The sequence below is a fragment of the Panthera leo genome, chromosome F3 (assembly GCF_018350215.1).
Source record: "Panthera leo isolate Ple1 chromosome F3, P.leo_Ple1_pat1.1, whole genome shotgun sequence".
Classification (NCBI taxonomy): domain Eukaryota; kingdom Metazoa; phylum Chordata; class Mammalia; order Carnivora; family Felidae; genus Panthera; species Panthera leo.
The window spans coordinates 2,666,300-2,686,776 of NC_056696.1; the positions used below are offsets into that span (position 1 = coordinate 2,666,300).

Consider the following 20,477-nt stretch of genomic DNA (forward strand, 5'->3'; position numbering starts at 1 on the left):
AGAGCTGGCAGGCATACGGTCTGGGCTGGGGAAGGAGGCCCCACTCGACCCCTCCCCCCCCCCACAGGGTGTCCTGGGCACCTAGAACACCCAGCAGGACCTGAGGCTGGGCGGTGCAGGGGTGGGGTCTCAGGAGGCCTGGGCCACGCCCTGCCCCTGCAGGATGGAGCCCCACCCCTACCCCCTTCCCTGAAGGATGGAGCCCACCCCCCCAGCCCCACCCCACCCCTGCCGGATGGAGCCCCAGCCCCAGCCTCGCCCCTGCAGGATGGAGCCACCCCCCGCCCCCACCCACCTACCCCGTGCACAAGGGCCCCCCTGGGCCTCTGGCGCCCCCTGATAGCAGTGGGAGGCTGCTTCTCTGGCAGGTGCCCAGAACGGAGTCCCTGTCCCATGGGGAGAAAAATTTAGGCAAGGGGCCACCTGTCCTCACAGTTTAAGGGTGGTGCCTGGCCCAGCTAGGGGCAGACACCCTCTCCTCCTCCCCCCTGCCCCGCTCAGGTTTCCCCCTGGCTCCAGGGCACTGGGAGCACTAGCCCCAGCCTGGGAGGGAGCAGGTAGATGGGGCCCTGACCTCACCAGTCTGGCCGAATGAGCGCTTTATTCATGGTCCTCCTGCCCTTGCCTGCTGCAGGGTGACCTGACCCAGCCACTGTCACTGGCAGTGTGACACAGAAACAAGGAGCCTGGTCCCTTCCTGCTCCCGCGGCGCAGCCCCGATGGGTGGGAGACGGCTTGATGCGGCGATGGGGGGGTCTGGGGGGGGCCGGAAGAAACCTCGCCCAGCATCGCGGCCCCGCCCGGGGCTGCGCGCAGGCTCTTTGGTTATCGCTGGGTGTGTGCCCAGAGGTGGTGGGCAATCCGTCCTCACAGAAGAGCAGTCCTTCGCTGTGTCCTCCCGGGTACCTGGGACAGCCGCAGGGGCTGCTGAGGCACCGTTCCCACATGTGGTCCTGCGGAATCACCAGGGATGTGTCCCAGCTACAGAGCTGGGACATTTATGCAGAAGGGGGACCCGGAGACGCACAGAGTCCCCGGCACGCACCGGCCCCCCTCCCCGCTGCTGTGACCAGAAAGGCCGCCGTTCCCTGCGTGGCGGCCCCGCCCGGTCTTCCTCGGCCAAGGGCCCAGGGAACCTTTCTGGGTCCGTCTTCCCAGAGCAGGTGTGCTTCACACAGGTCAGAGTAGTCCTGGGCCTGGTTGGGGCCCGAGTCAAGCCGCTTTTCCACCTGGGTCTCCTCCTCTCCGTCCTCGGAGCCTGGCCCGGCCGCCCTCAGGCCTCCTGGTAGGCAGCCGGCCTGCTGTCGCTGTCCGCAGGGCCCTGGGCGGGACACTGCCCCAGGACGGTCCCACTGATGTCACAGACGGCTCCATAAGTCTGCTGATGCTGTGGGGACAGGGCCGTTCTCTCCGAGGACAAGCCGCTCAGAATCCGGGGCACGTAGGGCTGCCAACATACGGGGGCATGAGCACCTGGGGCGGGGGCTGGGCACGAGATTCCTCCCCACTCCCCCCGCCGGCCCCTCCCCCAGAGCCTGGCTAAGAAAGGCATTTCCGCCACCCGCCTGCCCGTCTCCTCGTCCGCGGAGGCAGGTGCACCCCTGGGTAGTGAATCTGAGAACCGTCTCCCTGGGGCTGGTCCAAGGACTGACACCCATCAGAGTGCCTGAAGCGGCTGGAGAGAAGGCTGCTGCTGACAGGGTCTCTGTCGCAGCCCTGGCTCTTGTCAAGGACCCGGAGCAGGACGCCGGGGGCTTCACGCAGCAGGCCGCAGCGGGCATTAGCCACGCCGGGGAAGGGAGGAGGGCGCCCGGTGAAACATCCAGCCCGCGGGACCGGGATGCCCTCTCCCGTGACCTCAACGTAGGAACGTGGGTGCCACGCGGTCGGGGCCCTCCTGTCTGGACAGGAGATGCTCGGCACGTTGCCCGGGGACACTCACCGTGAACGGCGGTGGCCTGTGGGCCTCGGCCTCGCTCCCTTTGTCGCTGGCCGATTCTTCCGTCTGCAGACACAGCAGAAACTCGCGATGAGAGACCAAAGGCCCTTCCCGGATGAACACCCTCCCGGCACACAGACCGGCACCGCTCGGGATAAGAGCACCAGCTGGTGCCAGACTCCCGGCAGCAGGGGCCGGGGTGGGCGGCGCAGGGCAGGGCAAGGGGCGGGGAGCACAGGGCGCACCCCAGCCCCAGGCTTGCCCACGGAGAATCTGCACGCGCTGGGACGAGGTGCCCCTTACCCTGTAGTTCAGAGGGCTGAGGTGCTTGAAGCATCCGAAGCAGGTATAGACCAGGCAGACCAGGATGGTGAGCAGGACGGCCAGGAAGGTGAACAGGGTGAGGGGGGCCTTCAGACCTGGGGACACAGCGATGCCAGCCTCAGCGGGGGGAGAGGGGCCACGTCTGGGGCAGGAGCCGTGCGTGACCTCTGCCTCGGGCAGAAAGGGAAGAAAAGAGCATCCGCCCCCCGCCCTCCAGCAGCTGGGGTGGTATCTTCATCGCTGGGACAGACAGAGGGACCCACTGGCCTCGCCCCCGGTTGGATTGCAGGAACTGGGACACCGAGTCGATGGCCTGTGCCAACGGTCAGCCCCCTCCAGGCTCCAGCGTCCTGGGCCAGGCGGGACGGAAGCTCCCCCACCTGGCTGGGGCACGGTCACGTCCCGTCTGCCTTTTTCTTTTCCCCGAGAGTGTCCGTTTTCCCTTCTCCACCCCCACCCCCCAAAGAGCAATCCGGCCCGCTTGCCCGTCCCCTCTGGTTCAGCCCCTGCGGAGCTCACAGAGGGACTGCCTTCTAAGGCTTCTCGAGCGACGCGGCCTCCTCCAGGGTTCCCCGGGCTCAGGCCAGTTCGGGAAGCGGGGCGTCGGCGCTGTCCCCAGCCAGCCCTCAGCCCGGGTACCGCGTTCCGACTGGACACGGGGTTGGATGCTGTTGGGCTGGCGTGGATGCGGAAAGAGGAGGCCGAGGGCCGCCACCCGCCCCCACCCCGCCCTGGTCAGAGGGCCCCTCACCCAGGCGCAGGAAGGAGAAGAAATAGAGCCAGAAGAGGCACAAGATGGGGGCGGCCAAGGCCTGGTTGACGGCCGCTAAGTGGATCCTTTTCTCCAGCTTGGCCGGGAGGTAGGCAAAGTACAGGTTGTGACGGTCCACCAGGTGCTTGAGCAGGATGTAGGTGAGGCCTGCGGACACGGGGCCGTGAGCAGCAAGCCTGGTGGGGACCCAAGGGCCCCCGTGCCCCCTCCCTCCCGGGGCATCGATCTGTCCACGGCGCCCGGCTGGTCCGCCATCTGACTACACGAAGGCAAAGTGGGGCTCAAAGCAGATCCCGGCAGCTCGGGAGCACACTCGCACTCGCTCGCTCTCTCCCCCGCCCTCTCCCAGCTTCCCCCTGACCCCAAGGAGTAAAAGGCAGCTGTCATTCTGTCCCTAGGGAAGACAGAAATTCTAGGATCATTTTGCAGAAAGAAGTTACTTTGTACCGAATGCCTGGCCCGACCTCTGCCCGGGCCCTCCCCCGCGAGCCCCCCACCGTCCTTCCGGGCTCCCTCTCTCTGTCCCTTCCCGGCTCCAGCTGACCCTGCGCACTCATCAGGCGGCAGGTGCCGGAGGGTCCTGCCCCAGGGGCGGCACACAGGGTGGATGTGCTTCTGTTATGTCAGGATCTTTAAAATTTTGTTTTTTTATTTTTTTTTTAAAGGTTTTATTGTTAAGTAATCGCTACACCCAACACGGGGCTTGAACTCACAACCTGAGATCCAAGAGTCGCACATTCCACCGACAGAGCCAGCCGGGTGTCCCTGTTTTGTTTTCAAAGAGTAATACTTTTGGGGCACCTGGGGGTTCAGTCAGTTGAGCGTCCGACTTCAGCTCAGGTCATGATCTCACAGTACGTGAGTTCGGGCCCCGCGTCTGGCTCTGTGCTGACAGCTCAGAGCCTGGAGCTGCTTCAGATTCTGTGTCTCCCTCTCTCTCTCCCCCCCTCCCCCACCTGCGCTCTGTCTCTCTAAAAAACAGACACTAAAAAAAAAAAAAAGTAAACCTGTTGATTTTTTAAATAGTTCAAGAGTAAACGGAAAACTAAAACCTCCTCCCGCCCCTAAACCTCAGCTGCAGTGCCAGCAGTGTGCTGGGTGTTCTACTTCCTTCTAGAATCTTCCACCCGTCTGCAGTTCCTCACTTTTATTTTAGCTGCAAGATCTCTGTCTTTAAAGTCAAACAGTCCTCAGCTCAGATCCCGGGTCTACTCCTCACTCGTGTCACACTGAGTGTGAAAGGGGCCACAAACGAGATGCGTCGAGCGGTACGAGTGACAACCCACGGAGCGCACACATTCAGAGCGCGTCTGCCACGCGGCGCGGTCACCCGCGAGCCAGGCGGTAGCCGCCGGACGCTGGGATCGGGGCACCGCCAGGGATGGCCAGCAGGACCAGGGATGTCCCCGTGGCTCCCGGGCGCTGCAGAAGTCCTCCGTGTGCGGGGGGCACCCCCAGGGTGCCCCGAGGGGTCAGCCACCGCCCCCGGGGCCACACTCACCGAAGGGCGCGATGATGGGGCAGGTGATGCTGTAGGCCATGATGACGGTGAAGACGCACAGCATCCACGCGTACATGGCTCCGAACTCGTACTGGAAGGCCTGGTTCTGTGCCGAGAGGGCACGCCACCCGCCCACGCCACGGGGGCCGAGAGGGGAGGACTTTGGAGACGGGAGGCTCACGGCTGCCCCCTGCCCCACGGACCTCTCCGGCCCGCCCCGGGTGCCGTCTGCACGGACCTCTCCGGCCCTGCTCGCTTCACACCCAGGCCGCCGGGGGGAAAGGAGTCCCGTTCCCTCAGTGTTTCCCTTGCTCCAATCGGGTCTACGCAGCAGGCCCGAGAGTCCCGCGTCTACGCAGAGGACAGGTGCAGAGTGCGTCCCCCCCCCCCCCAGGACGCGCCTCCCGGGTGATCACCGGCCCCGTGGAGGGGGGCGGGGTGTACCTGCTTGATGTTCCTGCGGTCGGCGGCCGTCTTGGCCACGACCATGCGGCAGGTGTAGAGGACCAGGCCCGGCAGCCGCAGCAGCTCCATGCCGTTGCCAATGAAGGCCGAGGCGATGACGTAGTTCACGAAGAAGGCGCCCTGGTCGGGCAGGAAGACGCACCTGGGGGGCGGCCGGGCTGTGAGCCTCTTTCCCGCCCCGGGAGGGGCGCTCGGCGGGGCGGGAGCGGAGCCCCTGCATTTGGTGCGGATGCTCGCTCCGGACCAGGTGCGGCGGGGGAGGGCACGGAGGGGACAGGCGCCCCAGGGCCCCTCGGCTGGGGCAGCCAGACACTCGTGGGCAGCCCTGGGCGCAGGGCCGCGGGTGCACGGGGCCCGCAGGCTCCAACTCGGGAGCACGGGGGCACGAAGGCTGGGGTCCAGCTGAGGTCACTGAGAGCAGGGCCACTGGCGTCGGGGAGACGCAGGAGAACCCATGATGGGAAGAGAACCGGGACAGGGCCATCCTGGAGCCTTCGCGGACGAAGGCGTGACGATGTGTCAGACGCGGCTGATGGTTCATGAAGGTGAGGGCCCAGCCCCGAGCGCCGGATCTGGCCATCTGGAAGCCACAGTCCACCCAGACGGGAGCTGGCCGGGTGTGTGGGTGCCCGCCTGTGGCCGCCAGCCCCCGAGCCCTCAGCCTGACCAGCAAGAACCCACGTGGAATAATTCGGTCTAATCTTCCCAGGAAACTCGGCCAGCCTTCCTACCAACCCTGGGATGGATGAGTCAATGCCAAGGCTGGGGGCCGGTATTAGGGCCCAAAGGGTAGGGCAGTCGGGGCTCAGGCCGAGTTAACGGGCTGGGTAGCCCAGGGCAAGCTATTCCAACATCTCTGAGCCTCAGTCTCCCCATCCATAAAATGGAAAAACAATGGCGCCTACCCCCACAGCTTGTCGTAAAGGTTCAACGAGAAAAAGAATAAAGCATTTAGCCCGCAACGCCCTCTCAGGGGGACACACCCCAGAGACAGGTTCAATTCTGTTCTCCGGGGGTAAACAGGGCCCGGGCCCAACCACACAGCCGCGTGGCCGTCCCCACCCCGGCCTCCCCGGCACCACTGGGACCCACGGGTTCCTTCTCCCCGAGCGGCTCCGTTCTCAGTAAGTAAGTGAGTTTCCAAGAATGAACAAGACTGCCCCTGATGGAGTTTCAGCCTAAAAGATTAACCACACTTCTGCACACCTGGCACAAAGTGGGTCAGCTCCCATAGGGCGGCCTCAGCCCTGCCAGGGGCCGTGGGCTTCCCCGGCCCCGATGGCCTCAGGAGGAGACGTCTGTGCCGGGCACAGGCCGCCGCGCCCCCAGCCCCAGCGCAGCCATGGCCGAGCCCCCGTGGGACCTCTCCCCGGGACCGTGGCTCCAAAATGCAATGTGGCCGATACTTACTCCAACCTGATAGAGGCTTCGGAGGAAGTTTTGTCAAAGAGCCACCGAAAGAAAAAATCCAGACTGGAAGAAAAATGAATCCTGTAAGAATTTATGTCCAGCCCTCCAGGTGATCGCGACCCGTTTTCATTCTTCCCTGCTCTCACCAGCAGGCGGGACATCGGGACCCCCATCTGTCGTCTAAGGTGCCCCCACTCCAGAGCAGCCTATGAGGGGCTGCTCCAACGGCGGCCCCCTCCCTTAAAATCAACACAGCCGTGACTCGACCCTCCCCCTGGGCGGAAATGTTGTCTTCAAGCTTCTTTTTAAGGAAGAGAGACCGGATCTCCGGAACAATCCGTGAGCCTGCCCCCCAACGGCACCCCAAGTGGGAGGGACCAGCTTAAGTGTCGTCAGGGATCTGCATCCTCTAAAACCACTTGGGGACGGAGCCGTCCAGACCCTGACTGTGAACTCAGGGCAGGAGGTGACGACGCGTACCTGGTGAGGCCGAGGGACGGCAGGATCAGCACCATGAAGATCAAGAATATATAGACCTTGGACATCATGATCTCGTTTTCTCCTGACCTGCAGGAAGTCAGAGGTGAGCCCTGCCCGGTGCCCCCCCAAGACCCCTGCTGGGCGCCCACGGACGCCGTCGGGCGAGCGTCCTCACTCACTTGGTCCAGTGAGACTCCAGCAGCGTGGAGTAGTAGACGATGGTGGGGAGCAGGGCCGAGAAGGACCACAGGAGGAGGGTCGGGAAAAACTGACTGATGACCGGGTCCTGCAAAACACGGCCCACAGAAGACACAGGTGGAGGGGCTGTGGCCACGGGGGCTTGGAGGCCACGACCTGCTGTCACGGCGACTCCAGGAACTCCCGGTCGCCCTTGCCTTGCCCCCCAGGGCCGACGCTGTGCCCCATACAGAGCAGGTGTCCCGTGCCGTTGGCCGAACAGACCAGAACGGCGCTTGGTGTTAGTAGGGCTGGATGAGCAGAGAAAGTACCTTCACATACAACCGATCTCCACCTGTCTGACTGCCCAGAGCGACTGCGCCCCACCCCCACCCCCACCGCCGGCTCCCCTCTGCGCAACCAAGGGCAAGTGGGAACACGGAAGCCAGGGCCTCCCCAGGAGGCCTGCCCGCTCAGCTCCCTCCCGCCCAGCAGTGACCTAACTCCGCCTGTGCCTGATATGCTCACTATTGCAATCACATGAGCTGCCTACTTTCCCTGATAAAACAGGCATTTTTAAAAAGCTGCGTAATGGGGCGCCTGGGTGGCGCAGTCGGTTAAGCGTCCGACTTCAGCCAGGTCACGATCTCGCGGTCCGTGAGTTCGAGCCCCGCGTCGGGCTCTGGGCTGATGGCTCAGAGCCTGGAGCCTGTTTCCGATTCTGTGTCTCCCTCTCTCTCTGCCCCTCCCCCGTTCATGCTCTGTCTGTCTCTCTCTGTCCCAAAAATAAAAAACGTTGAAAAAAAATTTAAAAAAAAAAAAAAAAAAAAAGCTGCGTACTGGGGCGCCTGGGTGGCTCAGTCGGTTGGGCGTCCGACTTCGGCTCAGGTCATGATCCCAGGGCCGTGGGATCGAGCCCCACGTCAGGCTCTGCACTAAGCCTGGAGTCTCGAGATTCTCTCTCTCTCTCTCTCTCTCTCGCCCTCTGCCCCTCCCCCACCCGTGCACACTCTCAAACAAAAAATTTAAAAAATGCTATTGAAGGGCGCCTGGGTTGTTCAGTTGGTTAAACATCCGACTTTGTCACGATCTTGCGGTTTGTGGGTTTGAAACCCGCATCGGGCTCTGTGCGGACAGCTCAGGGCCTGGAGCCTGCTTCGGACTCTGTGTCTCCCTCTCTCTCTGCCCCTCCCCTGCTCGCACTCTGTCTCTCTCTCTCTCTCAAAAATAAAATAAATATAAAAAAATTTTTTTTTAATGCTATTGAATGAGACGAGAGTAAATGAACTGTAGAAAACGGACGGAATGAGAGCCAGGAGGGTCCTGTTCTTAGAACAGTGTTGCAAATATCTGTAGATTCTTGCTTTACCATAAGAAACCGAAACTGGTTTAGGGAGAATCGACAAAGAGGGTTCCACTCGGCCGATTCCACCCTCAAAAGAACAGACTTGGCCATACATCCAAAGATGCGCAAAGGCGTGAACACTGACACGCTTCTAAAGATAAACAAAATTCTTAATGTGCGCAAGGGGTTATTATTGTTATACACTGAGTCGGGTAAGAAGGCCTGGGCCACACAGCAGCTTATGTGGTCACCATCACCAGAACCCCGCAACGATCATCCGGCAGGTGCCTTCGCCCCAGCTTTGGGATGAAAACCCAGCGTTCGGAATTCGTCAGCTGGGGGACGGCACAGCGAGGCCCTCACGCCTTCTAGCCCCGCGTGCTTGCCCTGAGCGTGACTGACTGAATGCCAAGTGGAACTGGAGGAAAAAAAAAAAAGATTTAGGGGGATATTTCAACAGAGCCAATTATGGGAAATCAGTATCTTTTTAATTTTTTTACGTTTATTTATTTATTTTGAAAGAGCGAGCAGGGGAGGGAACAGAGAGAGAGCAGGAGAGAGAGAATCCCAAGCAGGCTGCACGCTATCAGCTCAGAGCCCGACACAGGGGCTCGATCTCACGAACTGTGAGATCACAACCTGAGCCAAAACCAAGAGGTGGACGCCTGAGCCCCCAGGTGCCCTGGGGAAACCAATATTGTTTTCAAGCAGAGGCCACTTCAGGAAGCGTTTCGTTGTCTCGATTCGTCTAAGATTTTAAATAATCATTTGTTGCCTGTCCAGAATCAACGAGTCAACGATTATGTAACAGATACTTAACTTTCCATCAGTATGTGCCCTTCAGCTCACACGACCCTACCGTTGAACGTTCAGATTGATTTCGAAAACACGCACGGGCGCGCGCGTGTCGTAAACCAGTGTCGTAAATGTGGCCACACCTGCTCAAGGCCTAAAGGCACGGACGTGAGCTGAGAGGCACGGCTCCTGGTTCAGCCCCCATGTCCCTGGGCTCCAGCCACCACCCCCCCCCCCATGCCTTCTCGTCCCCAGCCCTGCAGGACGGGCTTGTAGCGTGGTCACTCACGTTGAGCTCACGGATGGGTTTGGTGACATTGAACTTGTCTATGGTGGACAGGATGATGGCGGGGGTGGTCAGGAAGAAGAGCCCCACGAACAGAGTGAAGTTGATGCCCAGCCACTGGAGCCACCAGCGGAAGCCCTGGACGGAGAGGTTCTTCCTGCAGGAGGGGACACAGGCTTGGAGGCTGAGACCCCCCCAGGCCGGGCTGCCGACCACGCCCCCGGTGCCCCCAGGTGGGTCAGCGGGTCACATCGAGGCCCGGCGAGAGACCAGACTGAGGCACTTGGACCCCAGGAGTACAGGTGAGCCCTCTGTACCGACCTTCAGCTCCAGCAAGGTCAAATGCGGGGTCCCCTTGAGTTCAGAGGGAAAACAGGTTATCCACCGCTCACACGGCTCCCCGGCCATAGCCCGGGGGCCAGAACCCACCAAAGGGACTCCACGGTCACCCAGACAGACAGAACGAGGCTACGACACGGCCACGTCCGCAAGGCCTGGTGACCAGCGACACGGGCCCCGGGGGCTGGGTACACGCAGAGGGAGGGAGGGAGGGGACAGCAGTGCCCAGGCCCCACGGCGACCATGCTGGCCTCTCACCCCACCGAGAACACAGCAGCACGCTGCCCCCACGTTTGGGAAGCCCTGTGAACCATCAGAGGCCAGCTCGGAGCCCCGGAGACGCTCCCAAAGCTCGCTCTGGGCAGGGAGCTGAGGCCAGCCATGCTGGGGGCTCTGCTGGGGCTGCGCTCACCCCCGGCACTGTGCTCAAGGCTCACCAACGGCCCCCGTGGACGCGGCCGAGCTCAGCAGCGTGTCCCCAGGCTAGACCTAACGCCACACGATACAGCAGCCAGGGGCTACCGAGCCCGGAACCGGGGCTGGTCCGACTCAAGACAACATACACGCCGGATTTCAAAGCTACTGAGTATGAAAAAGAGACGCATCTCCACCAGAGAGTAACTGATCACATCAGAGCAATAATATTTCGGATATATAAGGAGAGAGAGATTATGAAATTAAGTTGAACAGTTTCCTTCCACTTTTTCAACGCGGCCGAAAGGAAACTGGAAATTATAGACGTGGCTCCCGGACACCCCGGATGCTGGGGGGCATCACTGGAGCGCAGTGCCGGGTGTGGATGCCCCCCCCCCACCTGACGCATCCCCCCACGCCCACCCCAGGCCCAGAGCGGAGCCAGGAGCTATGGTGGGGGGACCCTGAAGGCCAGCTCACACCTGTGATGCCCGGCCTGGGGCCCCTCCCCACTCCCCGGTCCAGGGCCGGGGCCTCACCAGCAGATGTCCTCGGGGTACGTGGCAAAGGAGACCGTCCACTTGGAGATACGGAGCTCCGCGCTGCAGGAGGACGGCTGGGGCTCGCCTTTGCACCGGAGGCTCTGACACTTGCAGGCGTTGAAGTCTTTGAGGATGCTGCCAGGAAGGAAGAGCAGACGTGGCGGTGGCCCAGACACCCGGGGCACCGCGCACACGCGCAGAGTGAGGGCAGACGCCGCGGGGCCCCGGGGCCGTTGCTCTTTCAGCGGGTTGCTAGGTTAGCCGTTACTACGGCTCACGGGGAGGACTTGGCCTCATCCTCAGGACCACGCGGCGAGCCAGGGGTCACTCCTGCCTCCGCGTCAGGATCCCGAGGCTCTCCGGCTCAGGTGCGCACCCTGTCTGGCCGCTGCACCCCTGGACCACGGCTGCTCCCTGCGCCATCATCACCCCCGGCCGCCCAGGAAGCCGGGGCCGTGGACGCACCGCGCGGCCGGGCCAGGGCCTCGCTGTCCTCACTTCTTCCCACCCTGACGCCCAGGGCCCCCCCGGACTGCCACCTGGACCCCCGCCGTCTCCACGCCCCTCACTCCTGCCTCAGCACGCCCCCCTTTCCACGAGCCCCTCCTGGCTCTGGCCTGGCTGCAGGGGACTTTTCCCGGGTGTGCGGTGCCCGCAGAGAGGGCAGGGAAGGGGCACTTGTGTGGCCGCCTGCGTCCCCCACCCCAGGCGTGACGCCACTCCAGGAGCCAGAGCCCCGTGCTGGGGCCCACGTGTGCTCCGCAGCCTGGCCCCGGGGCCCCCAGCTCTGCAGCAGGGAGACCCCCAGTGCCTGGGGTCTGTGCATCTGTGCGACGGAAAACCCAGCACAGAAGATCATCTGCGGTCCAGAGTGGACATCTGAAGGGGGGCGGCAGAATGCTGGACGCCTTCCCTGGCACGGCTGGTGGGAGCTCGGCCCGGGGGTGAGGCCACGTCAACCCACGAGGGACTCACCTCGCGCGAGGATCACCCCGCGCGTGTCACACGCACCTGGGCTGGGATGATGGGGGGAGTGTGGCCTGCCCCAGCCCCAGCCCGTCCCAGGGGCGGGTCGTAAGTCACCTGGAGGAGACAAAGGGCCCCGGACGCGCCCCACTCACTAGGTGGCCATGGACTTCTCCTGGAAGGTGACGAAGGCCATGCCCAGGGGCTGCTCCTGCACCCGGCGCTCCTCGTCCGCGATCCTCTCCAGCAGCCTGTCCCTCATGCGCGCGTAGTAGGAGACGGCATCCTCCTGAGGACACGCACCCCCTCGTGACCACAGGCCCTGCGCGGGCGGCGGGGACCCCGTGGCACTCCCGCGGGGAGCCGGGCCCTCACCCACTCGCACCCCGGCACTTTGCAACAGCAGAACTGGCCGCAGGGCCTGGGGTTGATGAGGGTCCACTGGCCTGTCTTCGCCCGCAGGTTCGTGTAATAGGTCAGGCTCTTTTCTGTCTTCTTCCTGCAGGGGTGGGGGTAGGGGGGCACACGTCAGAGTCACCATAACCCTGCGGCACAGACCCCACGCCCACTGTCCAACCGCCAGGCCCAGGAGCTCAGCTTTCTTTTTTAAAGTTTATTTTGAGAGTCAGAGAGAGAGCGAGCGCAAGCCGGGGAGGGGCGGAGAGCAGGGGAGAGAGAATCCCAAGCAGGATCCACACTGCCCAAGCGGAGCCCGACGCGGGTCTCGAACTCACGAACCGATCTGAGACCAAGGGTCGGAGGCTTAACCGACTGAGCCCCCCTGGCGCCCCAGGGGGTCAGCTTTCCAAACAAGAAAGGGGCAGAGCCCCCCCTCCTGCCTTCCCCCCTGGGGGCTCCGCCCAGGCCCCCCACCAGCAGCGAGGCGGCAGGGTGGGCGGCCCAGGAGGGAGGGACAGGCTTCCGGCCACCGACCAGCCCCGCTCACCTCTCCCTGCACAGGTGAATCAGCCTGGCCACGTCGTAGCACAACTGTACGTCCACCACTTCGCACGTGGGATATGCGTCCCTGTGCGCAAGGCAGGCCGTCGGAAAAGAGAACCCCCCCCCCGGCAGGAGAGATCCCCCCCAAGTCCCCGAGGGTACTCGGGGTACCACAGAAACCTCTTTCCTTTCGTCTTTTTACAAAGGGTGAAATTTTGAAATTCAACACAAAGAGGCCTTTTTTTTTTTAACAGCACGAAAGCAATCGCCTGAAACTGAAAGGCTCGTGCCCGCTCGGCTGTACGTCAGCGGGCGCGTGTGGGGCCAGATGAATCCGGTTCGTGACCTCCTTCACCCACCCGGAGGAAGAGCACTATCGTCTGCTCTGGCTCACGCCTACCTTGGACCGTGCGGAAATCCTACCCAGCGTGTGGCCCCTTTTTGAAGATCACAGACCTTTCAGGTTCAATGAACACAGGGGGCTCGCAGCCCAGCAAACGTCTACACCCGCGTTAACAACCGTAGTACGACCCTCACAAGTGTGTGTGTGTGGACTCACACCGGCCGGGTGCTCCCACGGTATTCACTATGCCGTCCTCACCATAGCCTGGGAGGTTCTGTCCCCATTTTACAGATGAGGAAAATAAGGGCCGGAGAAGTTAAGCGACTTGTGCCCAAGGTCACACCGCGAGTGGCTGTCGGAGCCCAGATGTGAATCGAGGCAGCCGGGCACCAGTGGCCGCTAAACGATGCTCCCTGCCCACCAGACACGCAAAATCAGGCTCTCGCTCTCTGTTTCTACGAATCGCCGTCGTCCGCAAATAGTGCTGAGTTACACCGTGGTCACCCCGAGTCCCCGCGGCAAGTTAGTGGCTGCGGGACTGGGAGGGGCACGTTCGGACTGAAGCCTCGGCTCGCCGCCTGGGGCAAGCCCTCCAGCCGGGGTCCAGGGGCCTCTGCACCTGCCCTCCCCTCTCCTGCTCCACACCCCCCTCCCCTGCATCCCTGGCACCACACACACACACACACACACACACACACACACACACACGGCCTCCCCCAGAGGAGCCCTGCCTCCGCCTCCACCTCAGGACTCCTTGGTGCAGATGCTCCCTCCAGAGACACCCGTGGGCGGACGCCTGTGCCAGCGCAGGCCCCCCCACCCCCCGGAGACCCGCTCGTGCCCTCGAGCTGTTTCTCTGCACCTACAGCCTGGCCTGTGCTCCAGCTGCTGTGGTCCCCCGGGGCGGCCTGCAGCGGACAGGCCTTCTAGACCCCAGCCTTCTAGAAGCCTTCCACAGCAGGCTGGCACACGGCGGCCATGGGATGCTCGCACGGCAGGGCCGGGCCCTTCGCCAAGGCTCTGGGCGCCCAAAGAGAAGACAGAGCGCCCGCCTGAGGCACCTGCCCCGCCTGGAGGGGCCACAGCCCTGCTCACCGGAAGTGGGTCTGCACCGTCTCCTTCTTGCTGTCGCGGGGGAGTCCCGTGATGAACAAGGTCCGCCTCACCTGCCAGAGACACACATGGGGGGGGGATGTCACCCCAGGGCACGCCAGTCCCCAGGCGGGCCCAGGGTTTCCGCCCTGTTCAAGCCCACCAGCCCCGCCCCTCCCCACGGAACACAGTGAGAGCTCAGAGGGGCCGGTGCTCCCCTGGCAGAGCCCGGAGGGGGTCCTTCACATGCTTAACCGACTGACCCCCCCCCCCCCCCCAGATGCCCCTAATCAGAAAGATTTTAGAAGCTAACGTCAGGCACCTGGGTGGCTCAGTCAGTTAAGCGTCCGACCACTGATTTCGGCTCAGGTCACGATCTCCCGGTTCGTGGGATCGAGCCCCGTATCGGGCTCTGTGCTGACAGGGCAAGGCCTGCTTGGGGTCCTCTCTCCCTCTCTCTTTGCTCCTCCCCTGCTCGTGCTATCTCTCCCTCTCTCTCTCTCAAAAAATAAACACATAAAAACCTTAAAAATAACAAGTGAATTGGGGCGCCTGGGTGGCTCAGCCGGTTGAGCGTCCGACTTCAGCTCGGGTCACAATCTCACCGTTCGTGGGCTCGAGCCCCACGTCGGGCTCTGTGCCGACGGCTCAGAGCCTGGAGCCTGCCTCGGATTCTGTGCCTCCCCCTCTCTCTGCCCCTAACCCACTCGCATTCTGTCTCTGTCTCTCTCAAAGACAAACATGAAACAAAAAGAAATGTATGAAATAAAAAAAAAATTAACAAACGAATGAACGAAAAGCTGAAGGCAACCGTGAGCACAAACATGCCAGCCAGGTCCCACAGAGGCCTCTTTAAGCGCACGGCTCCCGTGTCCTGGCAACAGGCCGGGTCAAGGCTCCGCTCTGGCCCCACCCGTGACCCTCCCCGCCTCGCTCACCGAGTTCTCCTCCTGGTACTGGATGGACCGGGTGTGGTGTCTCATGAAGCCCACGGTGAGGAGGAGATAGATGACGGCAAAGACGGTGTGCAGCCAAAGGAGGTCATCGCTGAGCGGGGACACCTGCCATCAGGGCCCGGCTCCCACACAGGGTGGGGTTTGGCGGGGGGGGGGGGGGGGCGGGCCCTCCACGTCTCCTAACCACCCCCCACCCCCACCCCGCACAGCAGCACTGCCCGGGGCGGGCAGTGCCCGCGAAGCCCTGGCCCCCGCCCCGTACTCACTCCGTCTGCAGGTTTGCGATGGTCGTCCTCCCAAAGCTGTAAGGGTCTTTGTCTGCAGACAAGCAAGACACTTAGTGCTAGGGTCACACTAGGGAAGGGGGACGGGGGCGGCCCGCCTCGGTCCGTGGGTCTCTGAGGAAGCACGAGACGGCCAGGCCCGTCAGAGGACAGGGACCGGCCGTCCGGTCTTTTCAGAGCTGCACCAACCCAAGGCCCCGCTTTACCCCACAACCTCTTCCCGACCCACCGCGTGGGTAAGTCACAATCGGAATTTCTCTTGCTTTGAGATTCTTGTGACATTCCTTGAGAATCTGAAACCCTCCTGAACGGGTCCCAAAACCGAGCTGGGAATCCCTGGGCATGAGAAGTGGATTCGTGGGGCCCCTGGCTGGCTCAGTCAGCAGAGAGTGTGACTCTGGATCTCGGGGTCGTGAGCTCCAGCCCCGTGTTGGGTGGAGAGAAAGAGAGAAAGAGAAAAAGAGAGAAAGGAGAAAGGAGAAAGGGGAAGGAAGGAAGGAAGGAAGGAAGGAAGGAAGGAAGAAGGGAGGAGAGGTAGGCAGGAAGGAAGGGAGGGAGGGAGGAGGGAGGAAAGAAGGGAGGGAGGAAGGAAGAGAGGAGAGGGAGGAAGAGAAGGGAGGGAGGGAGGGAGGAAGGTGGGGAGGGAGGGAGGAGGGAAGGGAGGAGGGAGAGAAGAAGGAAGGGAGGGAGGGAGGAGGGAGGAAAGAAGGGAGGAGAGGGAGGAAGAGAAGGGAGGGAGGGAGGAGGAAGAGAAGAAAGGGAGGGAGGGAGGAAGGCGGAGAGGGAGGGAGGAGGGAAGGGAGGAGGGAGAGAAGAGGGAAGGGAGGGAGGGAGGAGGAAGCGGATTCTTTGGCATTTTGGAAGCCGGCCTCCCGCACTGGCAGGACACACGGTTCCAGGCTGTGACTTTGAGCGTCACGAACATCTCCCACACCCACTCACTGTGGCCTCCCGATTGTGATCACGTGGGGGCAGGAAAGTATGAAACGCTCTCCGAAGGCCCCCGATCCTACGAGTCTTGGGGTTTTATTCCCCTTACTTAGAACCGAAGCTCACACCGGGGGCCAAGCTCCTGGCCCAGGCTCAGGTCCGGGGGTGGGGGGTGCCTCTTGAGAGGCACGGCCAGGCAGAGGGGAACGTTCCGGAGTCACCCCGAGGCCTCCTGACACCTGGGCCCGCCCCAGCCCCATGAGCCCCCCCCCAACCCCACCCCGGGCCCTGAGTCACACAAGACGAGGGGACATTACCCAGCAAATCACCCGAGAGGTTGACGGGCAGGATGACGCACAGGGACAAGCAGCTGACGACCACCAGCAGGAAGATGACATGTCTCTGGAAGGACAGGTAGTGGATGGCGTCCTCCCCACACCGCTCCAGAATCTGGTCATCGCTGCCCAAGACACGCACAGGGGACCCGGGTGAGCGGCAGGGCCGGGCCGGGCCGTCCCGTCTCCTCACATCCCAGGACACCGAGCTTTCAGTCGCGCAGCTCGGGAGGGCAGAGGCAGGGCAAGCCCAGAGCCTCTTCCCAGCGCCCTGCACCACACCCCCCACACCACACCCCCAGACACCTGCTGCCCGCATCCCTGCAGACACGTGTGCAGGGGGAGGTCCCGCAGCCCCTCCTGCTTCTGTCAACATGTCAATCGTTCCGGGCTCCCCACCCTGCCGTCCGGCCCCCTCCCTGTGTCCTGCTGGCCTCATGGGGGCTCCGCCCTTTCCTCCTTGCCCTATTTGGACGCTCCGGCCCCCTTGGGGACCTGGAAAATTCCAGGCGCGGACAGCCAGAATGCCACAGAGGGAAAAGGGGGGGGTCTCCCTGAGGGTCCGGCTTCCAGAAAAGCAGGAAAATCCTGCGCGGGCAGTGGTAAGAGAAGGGGGTGTCACAGCACCAAAGCAGATCCGAGAGGTGGGAGACCGGCGGGAGCCACGGGCCACACGGGAGGCGGTGAGGTGGGCACGCCAGGCCGGCCGGGCACCGGGCGGATGCTCAGAAGCCAGCCTGGGGACGGACGCTACCCTGCGTGCTGTTTACCTGGAGGACAGAGCTTTGCACCTGACCACACCGGCTGCACTTCCCAATCACCTGCCAGAAAGTACCTGCCCTGCCCCCAACCGTGCGCACTAAACAAACAGGATGGGGGCCCAAACCTAACCGGCGGCGACTTCCGACTTTCTTTCCTCGACAGGTTTTCTGGAGACACACCTCTGACCGACTCCCTATCTTGCCAGGAAGGCAAAGCCAAGGAAACTGAGGGGATGCTTTGAATGTCACCTGCGACACTGGCCGCGAGCAGCTGTTAGAATGCAACTGTGGCCTTAAAACAGTCAAAGTAGCCCTTCTGCAACAGGAAGGAGTGGACGCTGAAAACATATCTAATACAGTGTTACAGGGACACAGGGAGTCCCAGTGTCTGATACAGTGTTACAGAGACAGAGTGGGGACACTCAGAGTACCAGTGACAGCCCCCCTCCAGAGAAATGCCTGTGCCAGCAGAGGGAACTGGGGGGAGGGGGGGACGGAACAGGGTGGGGTATGGAGGGGAGAAAGGGGGTATGGGGAGAAGCGGGGGTATAGGGAAGGGAAGGGGGATATGGGGAGGGGAAGGGGGGTATGAGGGAAGAGAGGGGGTATGGGGGAGGAGAGGGGGGTATGGGGAGGGGAAGGGGGGCATGGGGGGGAGAAGGGGGTTGGGGGGAGGGGAAGGGGGTATGGGGAGGAGAGGGGGGTATGGGGAGGGGAGGGGGTATGGGGGGAGAAGGGGGGTATGGGGAGAGGGAGGGGGTATGGGGGAAGAAGGGGTGTATGGGGAGAGGGAGGGGGTATGGGGGAGAAGGGGTGTATGGGGAGAGGGAGGGGGTATGGGGGAGAAGGGGGGTATGGGGAGAGGGAGGGGGTATGGGGGAGAAGGGGGGGTTGGGAGGAGGGGAAGGGGGTATGGGGAGGGGAGGGGTGTATGGGGAGGGGAAGGGGGGTACGGGAGGAGAAGGGGGGTTGGGGGAGGGGAAGAGGGGTATGGGGAGGAGGGTCTATGGGGAGGAGGGGGGTGTGGGGAGGAGCAGGTGTGGGTGGAGGAGGGGGTATGGGGAGGAGGGGTGGAGGGAGGAGGGGTACAGAGCAGATCTGCCAACAGCCTTTGCGGGTTACCATGAAATGACGACGCAGCGTGTCTCACGCCGCCCCACCCAACCCAGGCTGAGTGGGGTCCCCACCGCCGGGACAGGGGAGCGGCCTGAGCCCCACCCAGCAGTGGCCACAGGCCGCAGTCCCCCAAGGGGCACCCGCCGTGGGCACGTGTCAGGGGAGGGTCTAGGACACCTAAAATCCTCTCTGTGTGCGACGGACCCGCGCTCGGAGTGACCTGCCGCGTCAGGAGGAAACGCGTCCCAGTGACGTGATTTCGCGGTGGTGGGCAGGCAGGGGCCGGCCGACCCACCTCTCCCGCTGTGTCGCCTGGGCCCCTCTTACAGTCGTGGAAACTGAGGCCCAAGGAGAGGGACGTACCCGACATCCCGCAACCACCGCATTTCATCAATTCTAAGAGGCCCTCCTCTTTCACCACCTCCGAAACCGCGCCTCCTCCTCCGCTCCCAGCCGCTCCCAGCTTCACAGGATTTCTCCCCACGGGCCCCAAACGTGAGAAACAAGGAAACTTGGAAGCAGAGGAGTTGAAGGTGCAAAGCGTTCCTGCCCAAAGCGAGGGGGGAAAGTGGCTTGTGCGGGCCGTGTGGGCCACCTGCGTGCCCGGCCCCCACACGAGGCTCCGCCTCGAACCCAGAAGCATCTAGGGACCCATCTCGGCGTCAGGCATCCCGGCTCCTTTCCTCCTCGCCGGCCAAGCGCAGAGGCAAAGCCACCCGAGGAAAGACAGGCAGACACGCGCGCCCACCCGCTAACACACCCACCCACACTCACGCACACACCCGCTGTACTCACTGCAGGCGGAAGATGGCGGTCAGCCAGGGACAGCATCCCTGGGAACGGAGAGATCAGGGATTAGCTTTGAGCATCTCTGTCCCCGGGAGGCGGATGGAATCACCGCCTCTGACGGTCACTAACCATCTAACCCCCGTTATATAGAAGCAGCGCTTTTGTCCCAAATCCAGCAAGGCCACGGCTTGTCCCCAAGGCGACAGAGTCCACCGGCCCCCAGTCCTCTGGGACACGCACCCTGTGCCTGGAATTCTCGTAAAAAACCCCTCAAGTTTTGACAGTTTGCTCCAGGGCCGAGGCCTGAACTTGAACCGAGAGCCGGTGAGAGCTCAGAGCGGTTCTGGAACTGTTCTGCTGGATGGCCCGCAGGGCTGACCGAGACGCAGGACGGACACAAGGAAACAAGCCTCACGGATGGGACAGCCCCCCCCCCCCCCAGGTGGGACTCTGGAGGGAAGAGGGTCCGTCGGCTGACTGTCCATCGCGTCTCTTGATGGTAACCCCTCCGCCCCCAAAGCTGGGCTGGACCCCGGCCCGCTGGGCACCTCCTCAGGGTCAGGTGCCGGGGAACCCGGCTGGGCCGCCCACCTCTGACTCGCCGCCAGCAGGCACGTCAGCAATGAACCGTCACACAGATCCCTGCGTGTGATCAGAGCCGAGCGCTGGGACCACAGGGGACTCGGGAGCCCCTGCCTCAGAGTTAACCCCGTGTCACCCCCTGGGCCTCCCCGCTGCACCCTCCCCGCGGTCCGTCCCAAGTCCAGAGGGCTCACCACCAGCACCTGCCACTCAGGACGCGGGGGGCCAAGTCGGCCCCCGAACCGGTACCCGGCTGCCCTGCCCCGCCCCCACCACGGCCACAGCCACGCCTGTCCCGTCGATACCAACCAGCTCGCTTTCAAAATCTTGTTGCCCAAAAGAGGACGACGATGACAGTCTCTGGAACCTGGAGTCGCTGGGAACACAAAAGGGAAAAAATGCCAGGAAATCCTTTTTCGAAGTCTGAAAACCTCCGTCCGGTATTCCGCCATCCCTTAGAGCCCGGGACCAAAGCTGTGGCCTTCCTCCAAGTCTGGGACAAGATCTAACTCAGCCCGTGAAACACACCCACCAGGGCGGCGACCGCACCTGGGCGTGCAAGACGTGAAACCCCCGCGTTACGTGGGCCGGG

At 62.9% G+C, this 20,477-nt stretch overlaps 1 protein-coding gene across 4 annotated transcripts in view; it reads right to left on the reverse strand.

Annotated features, from left to right (window-relative positions):
• Positions 1–582: 582 nt before the first annotated feature.
• The window catches only part of TMEM63A (transmembrane protein 63A), a 28,478-nt gene continuing 8,583 nt past the window's right edge, over positions 583–20,477 (reverse strand). Inside the window, exons 4-23 of one of the 4 annotated variants that reach the window (XM_042924962.1) lie at positions 20,195–20,261; positions 19,310–19,347; positions 16,620–16,762; positions 15,355–15,406; positions 15,071–15,179; positions 14,136–14,206; positions 12,702–12,782; positions 12,131–12,254; positions 11,911–12,044; positions 10,787–10,924; positions 9,498–9,651; positions 7,071–7,177; positions 6,892–6,978; positions 6,412–6,474; positions 4,981–5,143; positions 4,537–4,642; positions 3,015–3,182; positions 2,243–2,358; positions 1,943–2,005; positions 583–1,447 (exon numbers count right to left, since the gene is read on the reverse strand). In XM_042924962.1, the coding sequence (XP_042780896.1) occupies positions 1,274–1,447; positions 1,943–2,005; positions 2,243–2,358; positions 3,015–3,182; positions 4,537–4,642; positions 4,981–5,143; positions 6,412–6,474; positions 6,892–6,978; positions 7,071–7,177; positions 9,498–9,651; positions 10,787–10,924; positions 11,911–12,044; positions 12,131–12,254; positions 12,702–12,782; positions 14,136–14,206; positions 15,071–15,179; positions 15,355–15,406; positions 16,620–16,762; positions 19,310–19,347; positions 20,195–20,261 (2,158 nt within the window). In that variant the 3' untranslated portion in view covers positions 583–1,273. Of the gene's footprint in view, positions 1,448–1,942; positions 2,006–2,242; positions 2,359–3,014; positions 3,183–4,536; positions 4,697–4,980; positions 5,144–6,411; positions 6,475–6,891; positions 6,979–7,070; positions 7,178–9,497; positions 9,652–10,786; positions 10,925–11,910; positions 12,045–12,130; positions 12,255–12,701; positions 12,783–14,135; positions 14,207–15,070; positions 15,180–15,354; positions 15,407–16,619; positions 16,763–19,309; positions 19,348–20,194; positions 20,262–20,477 lie in introns of all 4 variants that reach the window. The other 3 variants (XM_042924963.1, XM_042924964.1, XM_042924965.1) reach the window with 3 other exon arrangements.